Source organism: Odocoileus virginianus, chromosome 11, assembly GCF_023699985.2.
Source record: "Odocoileus virginianus isolate 20LAN1187 ecotype Illinois chromosome 11, Ovbor_1.2, whole genome shotgun sequence".
Classification (NCBI taxonomy): Eukaryota; Metazoa; Chordata; class Mammalia; order Artiodactyla; family Cervidae; genus Odocoileus; species Odocoileus virginianus.
In genome coordinates, this window is record NC_069684.1 from 69,290,276 (window position 1) to 69,313,146 (window position 22,871).

The 22,871-nt window shown below is 38.5% G+C and overlaps 1 protein-coding gene and 1 long non-coding RNA gene across 2 annotated transcripts; both read right to left on the reverse strand.

The window, feature by feature from the left end:
• Positions 1 to 1,098: 1,098 nt before the first annotated feature.
• On the reverse strand, positions 1,099 to 12,178 carry C4BPB (complement component 4 binding protein beta). The gene is made up of 5 exons (XM_020916557.2): positions 11,806 to 12,178; positions 8,806 to 8,982; positions 3,481 to 3,574; positions 2,209 to 2,332; positions 1,099 to 1,308 (listed from the first exon to the last, which is right to left on the reverse strand). Exons 1-5 carry the CDS (start codon positions 11,861 to 11,863, stop codon positions 1,165 to 1,167), a joined length of 597 nt encoding a protein of 198 aa, XP_020772216.2. The 5' UTR covers positions 11,864 to 12,178; the 3' UTR covers positions 1,099 to 1,164.
• Positions 12,179 to 12,450: 272 nt separating this feature from the next.
• Positions 12,451 to 22,535, reverse strand: LOC110152768 (uncharacterized). The gene is made up of 5 exons (XR_002318484.2): positions 21,909 to 22,535; positions 21,152 to 21,220; positions 20,786 to 20,870; positions 16,701 to 16,831; positions 12,451 to 12,541 (listed from the first exon to the last, which is right to left on the reverse strand). It is a non-coding gene; the product is annotated as an uncharacterized lncRNA (long non-coding RNA).
• Positions 22,536 to 22,871: the final 336 nt, after the last annotated feature.

A 22,871-nucleotide genomic window follows, 5' to 3' on the forward strand; every position in this document is an offset into this window, starting at 1 on the left:
AGAAATAAATTCACAGTTATAGAGAACAAACTAGTGGTTACCAACTCTCTTCTGTATTTTGGTTTGTATCCTACCCAGAGTTCCTACATGTTTCCTACAGAGATCAGAGTGAGAGACTGAAAAAGCTGGTCATATCAGATCAGTATAAAATGTTGGCAAGAAAACCTTAGGATTCCTATTTCTTCCACCCTCTGAAAAAAGAATAATATTTTCATATGCTTTGCAGCACCTCAAATTGACCATATACATCTAAGTTTCATCCAAAAGGCAGTAAGCAATGTTACTGCAGAAGATTTGGAAGCCCTGTTTTAAAAACAGGATGTTGGGGAGACCCAAGCAAGAGTTTGGGTTCTAATTCTTTTGTTTTGATATGATATAACTATGCTGAACCTACTTTCCTAAAATAAGACATCAATTTTTGCCTCATAAGTTTTGGTTAATTTGAGGTTAATTTTTGCCTCATCATTTGCCTTTCATATTGAAACATGAGGTGGGAATTCCCTAGCAGTCCAGCAGTTAGGACTCCACGCTTTCATTGTGGAGGGCCAGGGTTCAACTCTTATTCAAGGAACTAAGATCCCACAAGTCATACAGTGCAGACAAAAAAAATAAATACCTTATACCTTAGCTGTGATCTCAGCTTCCCATCCTCTTTTAGACAGAAAATTAAACCCTTCCCTCTTCTTTGAAGTGAGAGTGTCAGTCACTCGGTCGTGTCCAACTCTGCAATCCCAAGGACTGTAGCCTGCCAGGCTCCTCTGCCCATGGGATTCTCTGTCCATGGAATTCTCCAGGCAAAAATACTGGAGTGGGTTGCCATTCCCTTCTCCAAGGGATCTTCCCAACCCAGGGATCGAACCCAGGTCTCCTGCATTGCAGGCGGATTCTTTACCACATGAGCCACCAGGGAAGCCTTGTGGCTTTACATCCATTAATACATTGCTAATTCTGGTCTTAAACAATCACCACACTTGGTCATTCTACTTTCCACACACATACGTACACACACACACACACGCACGCACAGTGTATTATACAACTGCAGCTGGTTACTATGAATTTGCATTTCGGTCCAAAGAGAGAAAAATCTGAAACCAATTTCAGAACCAAGAGAAAATTTTATTCATGGGAGTATTTTATTACCCAGTCTGCTCAGCTACAAGGTCAGGGCAACATTTTTGCCTTCAACTTGGCCTTCTTTCTTTCCAGAAAATATTTTACTTTCTCCATTGTTAAATCACTTTTCTTTAATCTTTGTGTAAATTTCTTTATGGCTTTGCAAAGTTCCTTACTCTCCTGAAAGGCAAGCTGAAGAAAAAACACCTTTTTAAGTTACAGTTTAAGAACTGAGACCCAGTGCTACCCTCAGAAGTTAATGAGTGGTGTTTAGGTCCCAAATGGAAATCTGGGTCTTCAATATGCTGAATCATCTAAATTTTCAGGATGGCTGTGGACTGCCTAAGCCCCTTCCAGGATGCTGCCAAGTGTCACTCTCCTCCCACAGGGACACAGAGATACATATAAAACCTTGCAATTAGGTGCGTCTTGGGGGAAGGTACCACTGTCTGCCCTTAGGGTCATTTTTTATTTTCAGAAAATAAAATTTAGAGATTTAAGTTTACTCATCATCCCAGTAATAAACATAGACTAAGAGAGGAGATGGGCTTCCCTGGTGGCTCAGTGGTAAAGAATTCACGTGCCAATGGGAAACACAAGAGATGTCGGTTTGATCCCCTGGAAAAGGAAATGGCAACCAACTCCAGTATTATTGTCTGGGAAATCCCATGGACTGAGGACCTTAGTGGGCTACATAGTCCATGGGGTCTCAAAGAGTTGGATGTGACTTGGCAACTAACCAACAACAACAGAAAGAGAGGAGTCTCAATGAAAACAGATCTTTCAGTGTTTTTGTGATTTTTTTTAAAGTCTGGAAAAATTTTAGAGACTTTTCATAGCAATACTTCCAAGCCTAAGACATGAAATTATGTATCTTGCTCTTTAAAGCACATGAGACAACAACTCTTACCAACAGAGCTTCATGAGACATTCATGGTGATGGTGGAGAATGGGAACTCATGCACAAAATCATGAGTTAATAGTTTATGAGTCCCACTCTACAAACAGGCCAAGATCAGCCCATTCAAAGGCATTGCAAATGAACCCTGGAGGCGCCAGTGTGAATAAGACAGAAAAGAGCCCACTACTTACAAATGCCTTCTCCAACTCTAACTCGGCTGGTTTGGGAGCTTCTTGGATCAACTCACAGATGGGAGGGGTACTGGTCCACTCCCCATCGATACACTGTTGGTGCTGTGTGCCCACCAGGCGGTACCTGGACAAAAGGTGAAATGGAAACAACTTTTAGCCTTCCATTTCTTGAACTGGGCAACTAAAGTTGGTTTTATGTAATAGTATTTCACACTGTGAAACAGAAATACTAAAATCTACTTTCCTGCCCCAGAGCTCTAAAGCATTCTTAAGTTATCTCAGTATTACACAGCAATTGTAAAGTAAAACCACTCTCCTGGGGATGGAGAGGACCCAAGATATATATCAGCGTGTAAGATATGGAGAAATGAAAAATTCTAAATATGTGTTTTTAAGCACACAGTTTGGGGTGGGGAGGGTAAGGGAAGAAACTTCATCATTCAGTAATTTTTAAAATCAACTGTCATCTATACTCCAAAAAGCAGTAGAAAGCTAGAAACAGCTTTCAAATAAATCTTGGTGAACTGGCTTAAAAGGAGACTCAGCTTTCAACCAGAAAAACAGGAGAGTTGATGGCAAAAGCCACTGGAGATAGAAATGCCTGTGAGGCCTCATGACTCTGGGTTAAGATTGAGGCCAGAAAAAGAAAAGGCTAGGAGATCATTAAGGGCGCGACCAGGCAGTCCAAGTTAAGGCTAGACTTTAATTATGATGTCCTAAGGGCTTCTATGGTAGCTCAGCAGTAAAGAATCTGCCTGTCAATGCAGGAGACACGAGTTCAATCCTTGGTCCAGGAAGATCCCCTGGAGCAGGAAATGGCAACCCACTCCAATATTCCTGCCTGGGAAGTCCCATGGAGAAAGGAGCCTGGCGGTCTACAGTCCATGGGGTCATGAAGTGTTGGACACGACTTAGAGATTAAACACTAACAGCTAGGATCTAAATAATTCTATTTCTGTACTTTCATATCTTCTGTGGGGGGGGGGGAGTTGTTTAGTTTTTTGTTCTGCTATTCTTTAGAAAAACATACATTTTAAACATTCCATTTTGTCTTAGCTAAGAGAAAAGAAAGTGATACATAAATCAGGATAAATAGGAGAGTTAGGCTGTCTTCTAGAACTTGGGGAGACCTGGCAGTGGGTAAAGCAGCTCTCAAAATCAGAATGTGCTTGGTAATCAACAGACAAGGTTGAGACAGACTGGGGCATTTCTGAAGCAAGGCTACCAGTCAATGGGCAAAGTCTTATGTTTAGAAGTGTGCAGTACACTTACCTTGCTTCACAGTAATAAGTGATGGTAGATCCTGACTTGAAACCTCTTCCTTCAAAATAGCCATGAGTTGGAGTCTCAGGAGGGCCACAGTCTCCTGATAGACAGCATTATAAGGATGACAGCTGTGAAGCATTCCTAGAATAATGCTCAGAGGACGCCGCCAGCCACTACAGTGCAATGGTCTAGGCCAGCACCCACCATCTTCAGAGCAGCCCATGTGGGACCTCAACATGTTCTCCATTTGTTTCGTTCTGGTCGAAACTATACTTGCCCATGGGAAAGACTCCCCACCCTGACTCATTCTCTGGGTCATTAGCGATCTGAAAGTACTTTCTGACTGGCAGGATGTGAGGAAAGAAAAAAGTTGTAGAGATGCTAACTGTCAGTGGCCAAGAAGAGAAAAATTAGACTATAGGTAGAGATGGAAGAACACTTGAAACAGTAGATAAATAGAGTGAGCTCAGATGGAGACTGACTGCCCCTGTGTGACAGTTGTACCATATGAGAGCTTCAGAAAAAAAGGAGAACAGAACTGGGAGGAAAGAGGGTGAGTCTATAAAATTGTGGAGAGAGAGGTGGGCAAGGTACTAGATGTCATGAGCTTTGTTTTTGGCCCTTCCACTAACCGCACAGCATGAAACAAGCCTTTTCATCTTTCTCGGCTTCCTCCTTAATCTATAAGATGAGCAGGCTAAATAATATTATCACTAACGTCCCTTTCACTTCTGAGATTACATGAGTCTAAACATGTTGATCAAGATTAATGGCTAAATTAATAGTAATTATGTAGGTATGTTTATTGAAAAATAAAGGTCTTTGAAACATAAAGATAACTAAAACACCAAAGCATGAAAGTGCATGTGTAATATAATACTATATTTGTAAAAAAAAAACACCAACATATATGAATAGAAAACAAAGTCTGAAAATTATATACCAAAGTACTCTGTTATTCTAGAGTGGTAGATCTGTAGGTAATTAAATATTTTCTTCTTTTATCTTCTATATTTTTCTACAACAGAGGTGTATTGCTTGAGCTATTAATACATAATTTTCAAAAGATCAAAACCTGAGTTCAAAGTTATGTGAAAGAAAGAAAGAAGAATTGCAATGAGTTGACTGAGGAACAACAGTGTTCTGAATTGACACCTCACCAAAGATGTACAGATGGCATATGAAAAGATGCTTTACATCATATGTCAGGGAAATATAAATTAAAACAAGACACCATTGCACATCTATTAGAATGGTCAGATTCTGGAGCATTGACAACACCAAACGCTAGGAAGGATTTGGAGCAACAATATCTTTCATACATTGCTGATAGGAATGCAAAATGGTAGAGTCACTTTGGAAGGTATTTTGGTGGTTTCTCAAAAAACTAAATGTATGCTGATCAATCATACACTCCAACTCCCAAAGGAGGTGAAAACTTACATCCATACAAAAACCTTCATATGGATATTTTTAGCAGCTTTATTCATAACTGTCCAAACTTGGAAGAAACCAAGATGTCCTTCAGAAAGTGAATGGATAAGTAAACAGTGGTACATCCAGAAATATTATTCAGCACTAAAAAGAAATGAGCTATCAGCCATGAAAAACATGGAGGAAACTTATGGATGTTACTAAGTGAAAGAAGCCAATCTGAAAAGGCTACAAATGTATGATTCTAACTATAGGACATTCTGAAAAAGGCAAAAATGCAGAAACAACAAAAAGATCAGTGGTTGAGAAGGGTGGGGGAGTAAAGTGATAAATAAGCAGAGCACAGACGATTTTTAGGGTGGTGAGACTACTCCACATGAGGTTATAATGATGTACATGTGTTATTATACATTGGTCCAAATCCATTGAATGTATAATACTGACAGTGAACTCTTAGGTAAACTATGGACTTTGAGTGATAACGATGTGTCAGTTACCACAAATGCACCACTCTGTGAGTGATGTTGATAATGGGTGGGAAGCTGTGCATGTGTGGGTGTGGGAGCAGCAGGGGAAATCTCTGGATCTTCCTCTCAACTTTATTAGAAACCTAAAACTGCTCTAAAACATGAAGTGTTGAAATAAAGAATTAAATATTGCAGTGTCGGATATGTACCATTCCAAATGAGATTTTTAAATTAATTTTTTGTTTCTTATTTTTAAATTGAAAGTTCTGGTTAGGATTGCATTGTAATACTGAGTCTGTGTGTCTGGGATCTTTTCTTTCATTCATACCTTCTTTTCTGCTCTTTGGAAAATTTTCATATAGGTCTCATGAATGGAATTATTTTTACATGGAATAATCTATTAAATTATTCTAAATATAATGAAATATTTCAATATTTATCTAATAGTTATTACCAGAAAGTGAAACTGTTGATTTTTCAATATTTATTTTGTAACCAAGAATAAAGTTTTTAGTAAATAATAGAATTACTTGGATTTTTTACATATATTTAGCAAATGATGATATCATGTGACTCACCAATCACTCTAGGAGTCTATCCTATAGAAATAATAGCATAAAGTTGTATGTGTATACACACACACATATATATATATACATTCATTTCATCACTGTAAAGCAAAACTACAGAAATAAGATAAACGTTCATCAATATGAGAGATGGCATAACGACATACAGTTAAAAAGTAGGAGACAGAGCTTTACATACTGATCTGAAAAAGTTTCCACATATACTGTTATATGAAAAAATAAAGCTATTTCAAAAATATATATAGCCAAATACCATCGTTGTAGGTAAATATGTGGTTTGTAACACTGTACAAGATGCAGTAATAAAAACCATCCCCAGATACATGTAAATCCATGGCTGATTCATGTCAATGTATGACAAAAACCACTACAATATTGTAAAGTAATTAGCCTCCAACTAATAAAAATAAATGAAAAAAAAAATATACCCAAGAAAAAGAAATCCAAGAAGGCAAAATGGTTGTCTGAGGAGGCCTTACAAACAGCTGAGAAAAGAAGAGAAGTGAAAGGCAAAGGAAAAAAGGAAAGACACACCCATCTGAATGCAGAGTTCCAAAGAAGAGCAAGGAGAGATAAGAAAGCCTTCCTCAGTGATCAATGCAAAGAAATAGAGGAAAACAACAGAATGGGAAAGACTAGAGATCTCTTCAAGAAAATTAGAGATACCAAGGGAACACTTCATGCAAAGATGGGCAAAATAAAGGACAGAAATGGTATGGACCTAAAAGAAGCAAAAGATATTAAGAAAAGGTGCAAGAAAACAAAGAAGAACTATACAAAAACTATATCTTCATGAACTATATCTTCATGACTCAGATAATCATGATGGTGTGATCACCTAGATCCAGATATCCTGGAATGTGAAGTCAAGTGGGCCTTAGAAAGCATCACTACGAACAAAACTAGCGGAGTTGAAGGAATTCCAGTTGAGCTATTTCAAATCCTAAAAGATGATGCTGTGAAAGTGTTGCACTCAATATGCCAGCAAATTTGGAAAACTCAGCAGTGGCCACAAGACTGGAAAAGGTCAGTTTTCATTTCAAGCCCAAAGAAGGGCAATGCCAAAGAATGTTCAAACTACCACACAGTTGCACTCATTTCACATGCCAGCAAGGTAATGCTCAAAACTATTCAAGCTAGGCTTCAACAATACATGAATAGAGAACTTCCATATGTTCAATCTGGATTTTGAACAGGTAGAGAAACCAGAAATCAAATTGTCAACATCCATAGAATCATAGATTCCATGCAAGATTGCATAGATTCCAAGCAAGAGAGTTCCAGAAAACACCTACTTCTTCATTGACTATGCTAAAGCCTTTGACTATGTGGATCACAACAAACTGGAAAATTCTTAAACAGATGGGAATACCAAGCCATCTTACCAACCTCCTGAGAAACCTGTACAATGTAGGTCAAGAAGCAACAGTTGGAACCAGACATGGAACAACAGACTGGTTCCAAATTGGGAAAGGAGTATGTCAAGGCTGCTACCCTGCTTATTTAACTTATATGCAGAGTACATCATGAGAAATGCTGAGCTGGATGAAGTACAAGCTGGCTATTAAGGTTACTGGGAGAAATATCAATAACCTCAGATATGCAGATGACACCACCCGTATGACAGAAAGAGAAGAACTGAAGAGTCTCTTGTTGAAAGTGAAAGAGGAGAGTGAAAAAGCTGGCTTAAAATTCAACATTCAAGAAACAAAAATCATGGCATCCAGTTCCATCACTTCATGGCAAATAGATGGGGAAACAATGGAAACAGTGACAGACTTAATTTTCTTAGGCTCCAAAATCACTTCAGATGGTGACTGCAGCCATGAAATTAAAAGACGCTTGCTCCTTGAGACAGCATGTTCAAAAGCAGAGACATTACTCTGCAGACAAAGGTCCATCTAATCAAAGCTATGGTTTTTCCAATAGTCAAGTATGGACGTGAGGGTTGGACCACAAAGAAGGTTGAGCACTGAAGAATTGATGCTTTTGAACTGTGGTGTTGGAGAAGACTCTTGAGAGTCCCTTGGACTGCAAGGAAATCCAACCCATCCATCCTAAAGGAAATCAGTCCTGAATATTCATTGGAAGGACTGATGCTGAAGCTGAAACTCCAATACTTTGGTCACCTGATAGGAAGAACTGACTCATTTGAAAAGACCCTGATATGGGGAAAGATTGAAAGCAGGAGGAGACGGGAATGACAGAGGACAAGATGGTTGGATGGCATCACCAACTCAATGGACATGAGTTTGAGCAAGCTCCGGGAGTTGGTGAAGGGCAGGGAAGGCTGGTGTTCTGCAGTCCATGGGGTCTCAAAGAGTCAGACACAACTGAGCGACTGAACAGCAACAAACATCTGTTCATGTGTGTGTGCATTTATTTAAATATCTGTGTAAACAGAAGAAAAAGTCATTAAACACATCCAACCAATTATCTCTAAGAGCTATGACTTGTACTGACAAAGAAAATATGCTCAAATTTATTTTATGTAATTTTGCAATGAATTTGGTTTTTTCCCTGTTTTGTGTATCTTTCAAGAAAAGTTATTGCTTAGTCTTGAAATTTCACAAAAACATAGTCAGATGTCCCAAACTACCCTGTTTTAGACCTACTAGCACAGGAATCCTACTTCAGGGGGATTATTGTTGGGTGTTAATCATTTCATTAGAATGCATTGCTTGAGTTGAGGCTTGGCTCTTTCTTGATTGCCTGCTGGATCCTAAAACCCTCCCCCCAGATACAAGAAAGAGAACAGTGCTGTGGATTTTTGGCAAATGTCTAGATTTTCACTGCTGATCAGTGTCTTTGGGATTTTCACTCTTTTCTCTTATACTTACTGCTTTTGCAGACAGGAAAGTGAGTCAACCATGTGTGGTTTTCTCGGCACTGGCTCCAATTGCTGCCCTTGAGGATGCAATGCTCATTGCATTTAAACATGATAGTGTCATTCACATTGACAGGTTCCAAGGAACTGAACTCATCAGTCACCAGCAAGGGGTCAGGACAGTGGCCCACTGAAAAAGAAAACAGGCGGAGAGCTGAAAGGGTGAAGCTGAAACCCACCACAGCAAAGGGTAGACCTCCTTAGGCTTCACCAATAAGAGTAAAAACGAGAAGTAAAACTGCATCTTTTGTTTATTTATTTATTTTCTACACTGCACAGCTTGTGGGATCTTAGTTCCCCAACCAGGAATTGAACCCAGGCCCTCAGCAGTGAGAGTGCAGAATTCTAACCACTGGACCACCAGGGAATTCCCAAAACTGCACCTTTTATTATGACTGGTTGCTGCTACTGCTGCTGCTAAATCACTTCAGTCGTGTCTGACTCTTTGCAACCCCATGGACTGTAGCCCCCCAGGCTCCTCTGTCCATTAGATTCTTGAGGCAAGAATACTGGAGTGGGTTGCCATTTCCTTCTCCAGGGGATCTTCCCTACCCAAGTATCAAACTCACATCTGTTACATCTCCTGCATTGGCAGGCGGGTCCTTTATTACTAGTGCCACCAGGGAAGCCCATTATGGACTGGTACCAGGAACAAAACCGTATCAATGCAGGATGAGAAAAGATTGGGTTGCCCTAAGTGAGGATACATCTTGATTGTGCACAAGAGTTACAACCGACATTAGAACTTACTGAAATTAAGAATGTAAGTGGAAATTACCAATAGCACATTCATCATTCTCTTGTGTTAAGCATTGCTCAAAATTCTTGAGCCCATGTTTAAGGCAAGTGTTTCCTTCCCTTTCATCTTGTCAGATACACACATTAGTCATCATTTTTTTACTATTTTTGTTGTTGTTCTTGTTCTCCCCAGGTGGAAAAACAGGAGAATACAGAGGGATGTGAATTTGGTAATGTGAATAAAGGATAAATATACAGGTGTGCTTTACTCTAGGTATAAAGGAGAACTTTACACTCCAGGTATAAAGCAAAACTAATCTAGCCTTTCCTAAAAACAGTATTAATGAAGAGAATATGGACTAGTTATTCTCCATTTTTATAGACATCACAAGTGAGTTTTATGAACCTAAACAAATCACTTAGATTTCAGGTGTCACATTTGTAAATTGAGAACATAAATTTTTCCAACTCAAAAATTAAATGATGGATAAAATAAAATGGTATGATATATTTACTACAAAATAATAAAGCAAAGCAGAATTGCAGATGAATAAAGTCATGTGTTGATAATACATATGAGTTCATTTTTCTAATATTTAATTAATTATTTGGCTGCACTGGATCTTAGTTGTAGCCTGGGGAATCTAGCTCCCTCACCAGCGATCAAACCCAGGTCCCTTGCATTGGAAGCATGGAGTCTTAGACACTGGATGACCTCAAAAGTCCCAGAAATGAGTTCATTTTATACTTATGTCTTTTGTATATGTTTAAATTTTTTCATAACATAAAAATTTTAAAGCAGTGTGATATTAAATAAATTAAAGTTCCCAAAACAAAGTAGTTTTAATACATAGAAATCCTTTCCTTCTTGTAGGGGTTACTGGGTCTACTAATTTGGCTAAGTTAATTCTGAGTACAAGCTGATGGTTCATACAGTAAAGAATCTGCCTGCAGTGCGGGAGACCCAGGTTTGATCCCTGGGTCAGGAAGATCCTCTGGAGAAGGAATGGCAACCCACTCCAGTATTCTTGCCTGGAGAATCCCATGGACAAAGGAGTCTGGCGGGCTACAGTCCACGAAATCACAAACAGTAGGGCAAGACTGCAGTGACTAACACTTTTACTTTACTTTCAAGAGCTGAATGGGCTTCCCAGGTGTCGCAACATTAAAGAATCCACCTGCCAATGAAGGAAACTCAGGTTCGATCCCTGGTTCTGGAAGGTTTCCTGTAGAAGGAAATGGCAACCCACTCCAGTATTCTTGCCTGGGAAATCCCATGAACAGAGGAGTCTGGCGGAATACAGTCCATGGGATCGCAAAAAGTTGGACGTGACTGAGCGCACACACACACCAGAGCTACTACATACCTTCAAAGGAAAGGTTGCCACTAGAGTACTTTAAAAATGGATTCCTAAAAGTTGAGAATTTTTTTTCTTATAAAGTCTTACCATGGCCTACTGGAGGTATGATGTTGAATACAGGGGGATGACAAGATGAACAAAGAAGCAGAAGATCAAACTTAAAGCAGCACTCAGGAGTGAGGGCATTCCATCCCTTAGAGGCATTAAAAATCATTACATAAGTTAAGTCCCCAGAATTTGTCCTTTTCCCTCTTTTGCAATGAATATGCTATTGTTCACTGGGGGAAGTTTTGGATAGCTCTTTGTTGGAAGGGAAAAAAAAAAAAAAAACAATTCACTTGGCATGTCACGTGCCTTGAGGAAGCACTTACTGGAGTCCCCATCCCAGTGTCTTGTTGCTTGACTATTAATTCTGACTCCTTGTATCCTCCCATGTCCATGAACATCCACATCCTTCCCTCCCCAAGGATTGTCAAAGTTTTGTTTTCAAAAGAAAAACAAGAGTTTTACTCAAATTCAGCCATTAGTTATCCACTCCTAAAAATACAATCCCCTTTCCAAATAGTAGTACCGGAGTTCATCATAAATAAGACCTCTCAAGATTTTGAAATTGGTACATTTTTCGTTTCCAAAACAGAAAGGGGAAGTAGCAAAAAATGACTCACTTCTTAGGACCAGGTCATTAAATATTTACTCTTGAGTACAGAGCATAATACCAAGTAACTGGAGATTATTCAATAAAGGAAGTATGTTTTATAAATTTCAATTTCATTAAAATCTTAGACAGAATGCCTCATAATCCACATGCTGATATAAAACACCTTACAGTCTGAACTTAAGAAAAGCATACATACCATCTGAGGCAGAAATCGGCCACACCTCCACAAGATAGCACATAAGCCAAAAAAACATCTTATGATCAATTGTTTGACCCGGGTTGGAAATAACCCAGCCCAAGACCCAGGTTTGGATCAAAATAGGTCTTCTCACACCACTTAAGATCAGATCACTCACTCCTTCCTAGAGACAGGGTTGTGTTGATTTTTTCTTCCCTGGAAGGAAAAAAAAAATTCTATGATAGGAAATAAGAATAGCTGTAAGGAAGTTGGTACAAGGAGAGATTTTCCAAAGACACAAGGAGGTGATAAAAAGAATTGCTAGTTTTAAAACTCAGTTTCAGAAATGGCCTATGTTGTTTATGCAAATCCAGTTGACCAGTCCCTTTGAACTGCAAGCCAATCATTCCTCAACAGATTCAGGCTAAACGGTCTTACTGTGACCTTCACTTCTGTCAATATTTGCCAGTGTTTGCAGTCCACCTTGTGCAGCTCTCTCCAGCATCGTGGGTGGAGGTGGGGAAGCGAGAGAAGTGCATTCCTGGTGATTTCCCAAGTACAACCTAACTCTGGGTGCTACCGCCCACCCTCCCTCCTCAAATACCAGGTGTCCTAAGGCTTCAAGCAACACTGAAGCCCGAAAGCTCAAGGAAGTCAACTAACCTTACCTGTCTCTGACAGCCTCCAGACCGTGTTGCTTCCCAGAAAGGAGCGTGTCCTGCTGGATTCCAAACTTGAGGAGGGCTCCAGAGTCCTGCAGCAACAACAGAGTCTTTGTTTGCCAGGTCTGCACCCAGTTTCCCATTCCATGCTCTTCAGAGCAGGATTTGACCTGAGTCCAGAGTCAACCAAGTGAACTGAGAGATGAGGGGAACGCTTTGGTCTTAGGAATGAAAGCATGTAAATTTGCTTTTGGTTTCCCATGGTTGCCTGTTCATGATGATTACAGCCATTAACTGGTTGTCTATGCACCAATTATAAAACTGGGATAAAATTACTGAAAATTTTAGGTTTAAATAAAATAATATAAAACATCATAATAAATATAAAGCATAAAGATGCAGTGAAGTTTCAAATGTGATTCTCATCCCCACCCTTTATCATACTTTGTTAATGACTTATTAATGCTTTTCTCCCACACTAGACTGTTAAAAAACAAAATTCACCTGAGTAAATTTCAAAACCTAGCTGGTTTTATCCAGCAAATCATGAATCAGGCAACACACCATCTAGTAAACAGAAGGGCCCTCTGAGGAGCTATACAAAATGCAGGGTTTTATTACAGGAGAGTGGGGCAAGGGAGTTATTAGCAAAAGAAAAGGAATAATTGTTTCAGGGTTGGTCACCTTCTTTTGGGGAAATGATGAGAATGTAATCTTGCAGTTTATCTCAATTGTACTGACCAGAAAATTCCAGAGTGGTCCGATTATGATTATATTCCTGGGGAAGGTCAAAATTGCAATTAGGTCAAGTATTAAATCTAGGTTTGGCATCAGGACATTAGCAGAGATGACACCATTTGGGACCTGTGTTTCTCTCTTTAACAACTGTCAACAACTCTAGAACAGGAGTGGTGCCTCATCTGTGTTTGCAATCCCTTCCTCTTCATTGCTTAATGCAAAGTAGAATCAGCTGCTAAATGAAGTAAAAGCAACGCAAGGTAAATAAAAAGAACAGTCACCCAGAAATTCTTACCACAGCTCCTCGAATCCATACTGATAGCTTATCATTGATTATATGATAATCAGCTTGTATGGTGTTTCCATATCTTTGGTCAACTAATATGTGAGACCTTATACTGCAAGCATCTTTTAAAGTATAATTTTCAAAAAATTAATACATGGCATTTATGTAATTATAAAATGAACATGTGTCAATGATTTTATTTGATTCATTAATTAATGAAGAAATTATTAAGATACTACAACCAATTTAAAGAATTTGAGGAACAGAGATATGAAATATATAGTCAGTCAGTCAAAGGCATTCTAAAATGACTTTTCTACTAGAGGCAAAACTGGTTAATATGCTGAGCAGCAAACTGTAATATTTGAAATCAGCTTTTCTAACTGATGGCAATTAGCTGAATCTCTAATGGACAAAATTCATTTGTTTTCTGTGGCAGGAATCACTTGTATAGTTCTCTGAAAGGAGTCATTTTCACTCCCATCCATTTTCTACAAATTAACTCTACTCTTACAGAGAGTTGTAAAAAAGCCTAATTTTTTAAAAAAAAGGCAATCAAAATTACACGCATTATGGAATCAATAATTGCTAGAGAGTGTCTGCTAGAGAATACTCAAGTAAGCCATTAGAAAATGTCTCCATTGATTTCTTTTTCCTTAGTTCCAAGTTTTCAGTAATTTTTTTAATTATTTTTTATTGAAGGATAATTGCTTTACAGAATTTTGCTGTTTTCGTCAAACCCCCAACATAAATCAGCCATAGGTATAAATATATCCCCTCCCTTTTGAAACTCCCTCCCATCTCCCTCCCCATTATCCCTCTAGGGTGACACAGAGTCCCTGTTTGAGTTTCCTGAGACATAGAGCAAATTCCCACTGGCTATCTATTGTACATATGGTAATGTAAGTTTCCATGTTACTCTCTCCATAAATCTCACCCTCTCCTCCCCTCTCCCCATGTCCATAAGTCTATTCTCTATGTCTGTTTCTCCACTGCTGCCCTGTAAATAAATTCTTCAGTACCATTTTTCTAGATTCCGTATATATGTGTTAGAATACAGAATTTATCTTTCTCTTTCTTACAAACTTCACGCTGTAAAATAGGTTCTAGGTTCATCCACCTCTGACTCAAATGTGTTTCTTTTTATGGCTGAGTAATATTCCATTGTGTATATGTACTACAACTTCTTTATCCATTCATCTGTTGATTCATCTAGGTTGCTTCCATGTTCTAGCTATTGTAAATAGTGCTGAAATGAACAATGGGATACATGTGTCTTTCAATTTTGGTTTCCTCAGGGCATATGCCTAGGAGTGGGATTACTGGGTCACATGGTGATTTTATTCCTAGTTTCTTAAGGGATCTCCATACCATCTTCCATAGTGGCTGTATCAATTTACATTCCCACCAACAGTGCAAGACTGTTTCTTTTTCTCCACACCCTCTCCAGCATTTATGGTTTGTAGACTTTTTGATGATGGCCATTCTGACCGATGTGAAGTGAAATATCTCATTGTAGTTTTGATTTGCATTTCTCTAATAATGAGTGGTGTTGTGCATCTTTTCATGTGTTTGTTAGCCATCTGTATGTCTTCTTTGGAGAAATGTCTGTTTAGGTCTTTCCCCCACTTTTTGATTGGGTTGTTTGTTTTTCTAGTATTGAGTTGTATGAGCTGCTTGTATATTTTGGAACTTAATCCTTTGTCAGTTGCTTCATTTGCTATTATTTTTTCCCATTCTGAGGGTTGTCTTTTCACCTTGCTTATAGTTTCCTTTGCTGTGCAAAAGCTTTTAAGTTTAATCAGGTCCCACTTGTTTATTTTTGTTTTTATTTCCATTACTCTAGGAGGTGGGTCATAGTGGATCTTGCTTTATGTCATCAAGTGTTCTGCCTATGTTTTCCTCTAAGAGTTTTATAGTTTCTGATCTTACATTTAGGTCCTTAATCCATTTTGAGTTCATCTTTGTGTATGGTGTTAGGCAGTGTTCTAATTTCATTCTTTTACATGTAGCTGCCCAGTTTTCCCAGCACCATTTATTGAAGAGGCCGTCTTGGCCCCATTGTATATTCTTGCCTCCTTTGTTAAAAATAAAGTACCCATAGGTGCATGGGTTTATTTCTGGGCTTTCTGTCTTGTTCCATTGGTCTTTGCTTCTGTTTTTGTGCCAGTACCATACCATTTTGATGACTGTAGCTTTGTAGTATAATCTGAAGTCAGGAAGGTTGATTCCGCCAGCTCCATTCTTCTTTCTCAAGACTGCTTTGGCTAATAGGGGCCTTTTATATTTCCATATGAATTGTGAAATTTTTTGTTCTAGTTCTGTGAAAAATGCCATTGGTAATTTGATAGGGATTACATTGAATCTGTAGATTGCATTTGGTAGTATAGTCATTTTCACCATATTGATTCTTCCTACCCTGGAACATGGAATATCTGTTTATGTCATATTTGATTTCTTTTATTAGTGTCTTATAATTTTCTGTGTACATTTCTTTCATCTCCTTAGGTATGTTTATTCCTAGATATTTAATTCTTTTGGTTGCAATGGTGAATGGGATTGATTCCTTAATTGCTCTTTCTGATTTTTCATTGTTAGTATATAGAGATGCAAGTGATTTCTGTGTGCTGATTTTGTATCCTGCAACTTTGCTAAATTCACTGATTAGCTCTAGTAATTTTCTGATACTATCTTTAGGGATTTTTCTATGTACAGTATCATGTCATCTGCAAACAGTGAGAGTTTTACTTCTTTTCTGATCTGGATTCATTTCTTTTTCTTCTCTGATTGCTGTAGCTAGGACTTCCAGAATTATGTTGAATAATAATGGTGAAAGCGGACACCCTTGTCTTGTTCCTGACTTAGGGGAATGCTTTCAGTTTTTCACCATTGAGAATAATGTTTGCTGTAGGCTTATCATATATGGCCTTTACTATGTTGAGGTAGGTTCCTTCTATGCCCATTTTTTTGAGGAGTTTTCATCATAAATGGGTGCTGAATTTTGTCAAAAGCTTTTTCTGCATCTATTGAGATGATCATATGGTTTTTATCTTTCAATTTGTTAATATGGCATATCACATTGATTGACTTTTATATATTGAAGAATCCTTGCATCCCTGGAATAAACCCAACTTCATCAAGGTGTATGAGCTTTTTGATGTTGCTGAATTCTGTTTGCTAAAATTTTGTTGAGGATTTTTGCATCTATGTTCATTAGTGATATTGACCTGTAGTTTTCTTTTTTATGTTGTCTTTGTCTGGTTTTGGTATCAGGGTGATGATGGCCTCGTAGAATGAATTTGGAAGTGTTCCTTCCTCTGCAATTTTTTGAAAGAGTTTCAGAAGTGTAAAAGTTTTGCTACAAAAGCATGGGTATAAAATAGAATATTATTAAGGAAATAATTGCAAATAAATCTTCATCTCAATGGCTTATTTCAGATTCAGAATGATTAAGACTTTAGAAAGGTACTATATTGCTTATAATATTGTCTTCCTAATATTTCTCCATGAAATGTAAAAGTATTTACTAAGTAGGATATATAGAGACTATAAATATCCTCACAAAGTTCAGGTCAGGTTTTATGATCAATAAGTTAAAAAAAAAAAAACTTATCAAAGCATATTGAATATTGTAATTCCATATAAAGGATTACATGTTTTATAATGAGAGTCCAAGTTTGAATAAACTAATAAATGAGCATTAACAGACTCTTCTAGACTGTTGAACAATTTGATCTAATCCAGATTGTTTTCTGGAGAACTGGAGTAATAAATCAGGCGCATAAGTTGTACTCATACTGGTTTGATTAATTTAGAAATGGACAGTGGCCAATAATTAACGGAAGAGATCAGGAGGTATGGGTCGAGGTATAGAAAAACAAAAGTCCTCAGTGCCTAGTCTGTGGGAAGAGTTGTGGGAAGCTAAACAAGAGGAACACACCCTATGGGTGTGTGTGTGAGTGAGAGAGATTTTAAGAGAACTGGGAAAAGATTTTTTTCTACACTATGTTATGAATGGATTCCCTTTGGTCTTTGTCAAGACAATTCAGAAAATGTCTAAATTGCTTCAAATTATTTTTTGTTTATTGAGCTGATACCTTTTGAAAACCTCTCCAAGAAAAACCTGGGTCAGTAAAGCATCCTTTATGTAAATGATATGAGAATAAAATACATAAATTTTTAAAAATCAAACAGTTCATGAAACACTATTGAATAAGCTTTGCTTGTGAGTCATGACAGATATGTACTGCGGCAGGATCAAACTCGATGAATGACAAATAGTGTGCCTTTAGTGATGGCAGTATGTCTTTAAAGACTACTGTTCACCTTGTTTTGTCCCTTCAGACGTGCTACAAAGTCCCTGTTACCTACTGAAGCAGACTGCTGTGCTTAGTCGCTCAGTCATGTCTGACTCTTTGCAACCCCATGAACCACAAGCTCCTCTGTCCTTGGGGATCCTCCAGGCAAGAATAGTGGAGTGGGTTGCCATGCCCTCTTCCAGGGGATCTTCACAACCCAGACACAGAACCCAGGTCTCCCTCATTGCAGGCAGATTCTTTACTGACTGAGCCACCAAGGAAGCCCAAAGCAGATTGTTATTCATTCCTAAAATCTATTCAGTCTTTCTTCTTCAGTAATTAGACCCACTTAGAGCTGACATAAGGTCACATGAAATTTAAAAAAAAAATACAATTCACTCTACTTGCAATCACATATAGCCATGAGCTATGAGAGGGAGTTATGCTCCCTTTTTGCTAATCTGAATGTAGACATGATTCTGGCAGTCTGAGTAGCTATACTGTACTATGAGATAGAATCCAGGACACTGGAGGTGGGAGTAAACCTTCTGCATATGTAAGGTGCTATTATTTTGGATTTGGTGACACCTTCAGTTAAAACCAACTGAAATATTCATCTGAAATATTGATGAATACAAGAAAATAAGGGTCAACTGGTATTTGAGTGAAATGACCTAGAATTTAAATTTGGAGGAAAAAAAAACATTATAATAAACTTTACTAAATTGTGCCCAGGGTTTCCCTGGTAGCTGAGTTGGTAAATAATCTGCCTGCAATGCAGATGTGGGTTCTATCCCTAGGTTGGGAAGATCCTCTGCAGAAGGGAATGGCAATCCACTCTAGTATTCTTGCCTGGGAAACCTCATGGACAGAGAAGCCCGGCAGGCTCTAAGGGTTTGCCAGAGTCACCACCACCAAATTGTTCCCAGAGACTGTTTTCCATCCCATGCATAAATTCTAAAAAGGCAATGGGTGAAAGAAAAAACCTATGAAGTGAAAACTGATTGTAAACAATAAGGTAAGTGGCTTCCAGTTCAAGATGGTGGGGTAGAAGGATGTGTGCTCATCTTCTCCTGCGAGAGAACAAAAGTTGCAACTAGCTATTAAACAACCATTGACAGGGGGATGCTAGAACCCACCAAAGAAAGACACACCACACCCAAAGTCAAAGAAGAAACTGCAACAAGACATTAGAAATGGTGCAATCATAAAATCAAATCCCATACCCACTGGTGGGCAACCCACAAACTGGAGAACAATAATACCAAAGAAGTTGTCCCACTGTTGTGAAGGTTCTAAGCCCCACATCAGGCTTCCAGCCTGGGACTCCAGCAAAGGGACTGGGAATCCCCAGGGAATCTGATCTTGAAGGCCAGCAGGATTTGATTATAGGGCGTCCATAGGACTGGGAGAAACAGAGACTTTACTCTTGGAGGGCACAAACAAAATCCTGCACACACTAAGACCCAGGGGACAGGAGCAGTGACCACACCCGCCCCCCAGGAGATTGAACAAGATCTACCTGATAGTGCTGGAGGGTCTCCTGTGGAGCTGAGGGTCAAGCGGGGTCTCACCTCAGGGACGTGGTCACTGGCGGCGGCAGTCCTGGAAGATGCCCCTTGGTGTAAATCCTCTTGGAGGTCACCATTAGCCCTACCACATGGCCCAGGAGACCCCAGGGCTGGGTTGCCTCAGGCCAAACAATTAACAGGGAGGGAGCACAACCCCACCCATTAGCAGGTAATTGGATTAAAGCTTTACTGAGCAAGGCCCTGACCATCAAAACAAGACCCAGCTTTTCTCACAGTCTCTCCCATCAGGAAGGTACACAAGCCTCTTAGCCTCATCCACCAGAGAGCAGACAAAAGAAGCAAGAAGAACCATAATCCCACAATGGTTGGAATAAAAACCACATTACAGAAAATTAATCAGGATGAAAAAGCAGAGAGTTATGCCCCTAGATGATGGCACAAGATAAAGCCCCAGAAAAACAACTAAATGAACTGGAGATGTGCAACCTTCTAGAAAAAAAATTCAGAATAATGATAGTGAAGATGACCCAGGAGCTCAGAAACAGAATGGAAAGGTGCAAGAAGTGTTTACCAAAGACCTAGAAGAACTAAAGAACAAACAGAGATGAACAATACACTAGAAGGAATCAATAGCAGAATAACTGAGGCAGAAGAACAGATAAGTGACCTGGAGGACAGAATGGTGGAAATCACAGCTGCAGAACAGAATACGGAAAAAAGAATGGAAAATAATGAAAACAACATAGGAGACCTCTGGGACAACATTAAACACACCAACATTTGCATTATAAGTGTCCCAGAAGGAGAAGAAAGAGAGGACTGGAGAATGTATTTCAAGAGATATAACTGAAAATGGTGATTTCAGCACCATCAAACCAGCTTTACAACAAATGCTAAAGAAACTTCTCGAGGCAGAAAGCACAAAAGAAGGAAAAGACCTGCACAAAATAAACTCAAAACAACTAAGAAAATGGTCATAGGACTATACGTAACAATAATTACCTTAAATGTGTATGGATTAAATGCCCCAACCACAGGACACAGACTGACGGGGTGGATGAAAACATGCGCATGTGTGCACTTCCACTTACCACACCACTCTGCTCAACTCTCCAAAATGTATGTAACTATTTTACATTGTTAATCATGTTTCCATTGTGGCTTGTGATTATCTTTTTTTTTTTTTTTTGGTCTGGCTGTTGATTGTGAAAACTGATAAACACACTATTGTGATTATGTAATTATTATTCATTTAATACCATTGTATCATGGTTGCAACAGAAAATAATAAAATTCTATCATCAAAGAACCATTTAATAGAAAAACCTATAATCACTTTTTAAAATCCAGATGCGTATCAGAATTATGTTGGAATTTTTTGTAAACTACAAATGCCCAGGTATTGATTTTTTCTCCAAAGCTTCAGATGTGTTTCTAATGAGCAGCCATGTTTAAAAACTGGACTATATGATGATCTTTTACCTAGTTTGTTTCACTTTTTCTCTTTCATATTCAGTGTTCCCATTTCATTTAGTTTTCCAATTTCTCCATCTCTTCTTTCTCAAGCCTTTATCAAGCATAATAGAAAAACATTTGTACACATTTATATAAATAGTATGTGTAATATATATATTTTAGAAAACATCTGAATTGTTGCCTAGCTAAAAAATTTATGACATTTTGATTCTACTTGTTTGACTTAGGATGAATAGAATGCCAGATTTATAATTTAAAAAAAATAGTACAAAACAAGCAACAAAGAATTACTGTATAGCACAGGGAACTACAGTCAATATTTTGTAATAACCTATCACGGAAAATAATCTGAAAAATAATACGTGTACATACATGTACAACTGAATACCTTGCTGTCCACCTGAAACACTGTAAGTCAACTATACTTCAATAAAAGTATATCTATTAAGGAAAAAAAGAAAAGAAAAACAATAAAATAAGTGGATTACTAATGAAGAAAACCCAAATGGATAAACAAGCTATTCCCTGAAAGCGGGTTAGGTGCTTGGTGAAGGGCATTACACTTTTTGAGGCAAGGCCCCATTAGATCTGGAATGCTCTTTTCAAGGGTACCTATGCTTCTGAAATTATTTCACTTAATTGCAAGGAGAAACTCACCTATAGAATATAACCTAGTTTCCAAATGTGAGGTATCACATAGACAACCAAAAAGGGTACTTAAGTGTCTTTGGGAACTCAGAAGGGAGTTCTGAAGGGAGTTATTCTGCCCATAATGCAATTGGCTTAATGAAAATAAAAGAAGACTTTGTTTCTTGAAGTTTTTAAGAAAAAGAAGATATTACTTTCCATGAACAGCAATGTTATCTTATTACAATCTATTCAAATTCCACAAAGGTCAGTTTTTTTTAAAAAGTTAGCATTTTAGAATTTCATATATTCCCGTTCTCTGCTTAAATGAGTTAATATCAAATAGATGTCTCTTTTTTTTATGTCAAAGAAAGGAAAATGGGGTTATGAGTATGTGTGGAAATTATCGTCTACTTCCTACTTTCCTACTCTGAGGTCCAAGAATAGGTTTTGGGAGGTCATGACCACCCCCAAACAGTATGAACAACTTATGTGTGTGAACCTTTTTCTGGGGAGAGACTCCTTAGCTTTCATCAATTTGTCAGATGATCTAGACAATGACTGTAGGTTGTTGTGCCAGTAGGGTCGTCACCAACAAGGAGAAGCTAGTGAACCAAACGCTGCCCCTCCTCATGGTGAGTCCCCAGTGAAGACCTGGAGAGATTCAAAACCTGTAATCGTTACAGCTGCAGAAATAAAGCGAACAATGACCATTACCCAACACCTGGAGTACTCTACAATCAGTCATTTTCTTATCCTGATAATCTTTGACGTTTCTACCTATTTTAAAAAGTAGTATGTTATGTGTTTATTGGGCCCTCAACATCACAAATCTTGTAATTTGACAAAAACTCCACCAGCATTGAGGTGAGCCACTCAGTAAGGGAGTTCATTCACCTGTTTGTAAAACGAGAATGATCACGGACACTGCCAGCCCTCCACAATGACATGATTGCTGAGGAGACACTTACAAAAGAGCTTCCCTGGCTCAAAGAATCCACCTGCAACGCAGGAGATGTGGGTTCGACCCCTGGGTCTGGAAGATCTGCTGGAGAAGGAAATGGCAACCCACTCCAGTATCCTTGCTTGGGAAATCCCATGGACAGAGGAGACTGCCGGGCCACAGTCCATGGGGGGTCGGACACGACTGAGCGACCAACACTAGCACAAAAGGGCCTGGAGTTTCCCAAGGAAAGTACACCCTTGACACTCTTGTCATTGTTTCTCCTCCAGATATACTGCTAAAGCTATATATATTTAGCACTTTCTCTCAATTTCAAACTGGGAGAATTCGTAAGCAATTTTAATGCTATCAGAGCTCTTGGGTTTATAGAATTTATCATTGTTTTACTGTTATTATTAAAGTTTTGATTTGTATCAGTGCTAACGGCCCTAGAGAGTGTTCCAAGTTCCTTTATCATTAATATTTGCTATCATAAATATAACTTTTATGTAAAAATAGCCT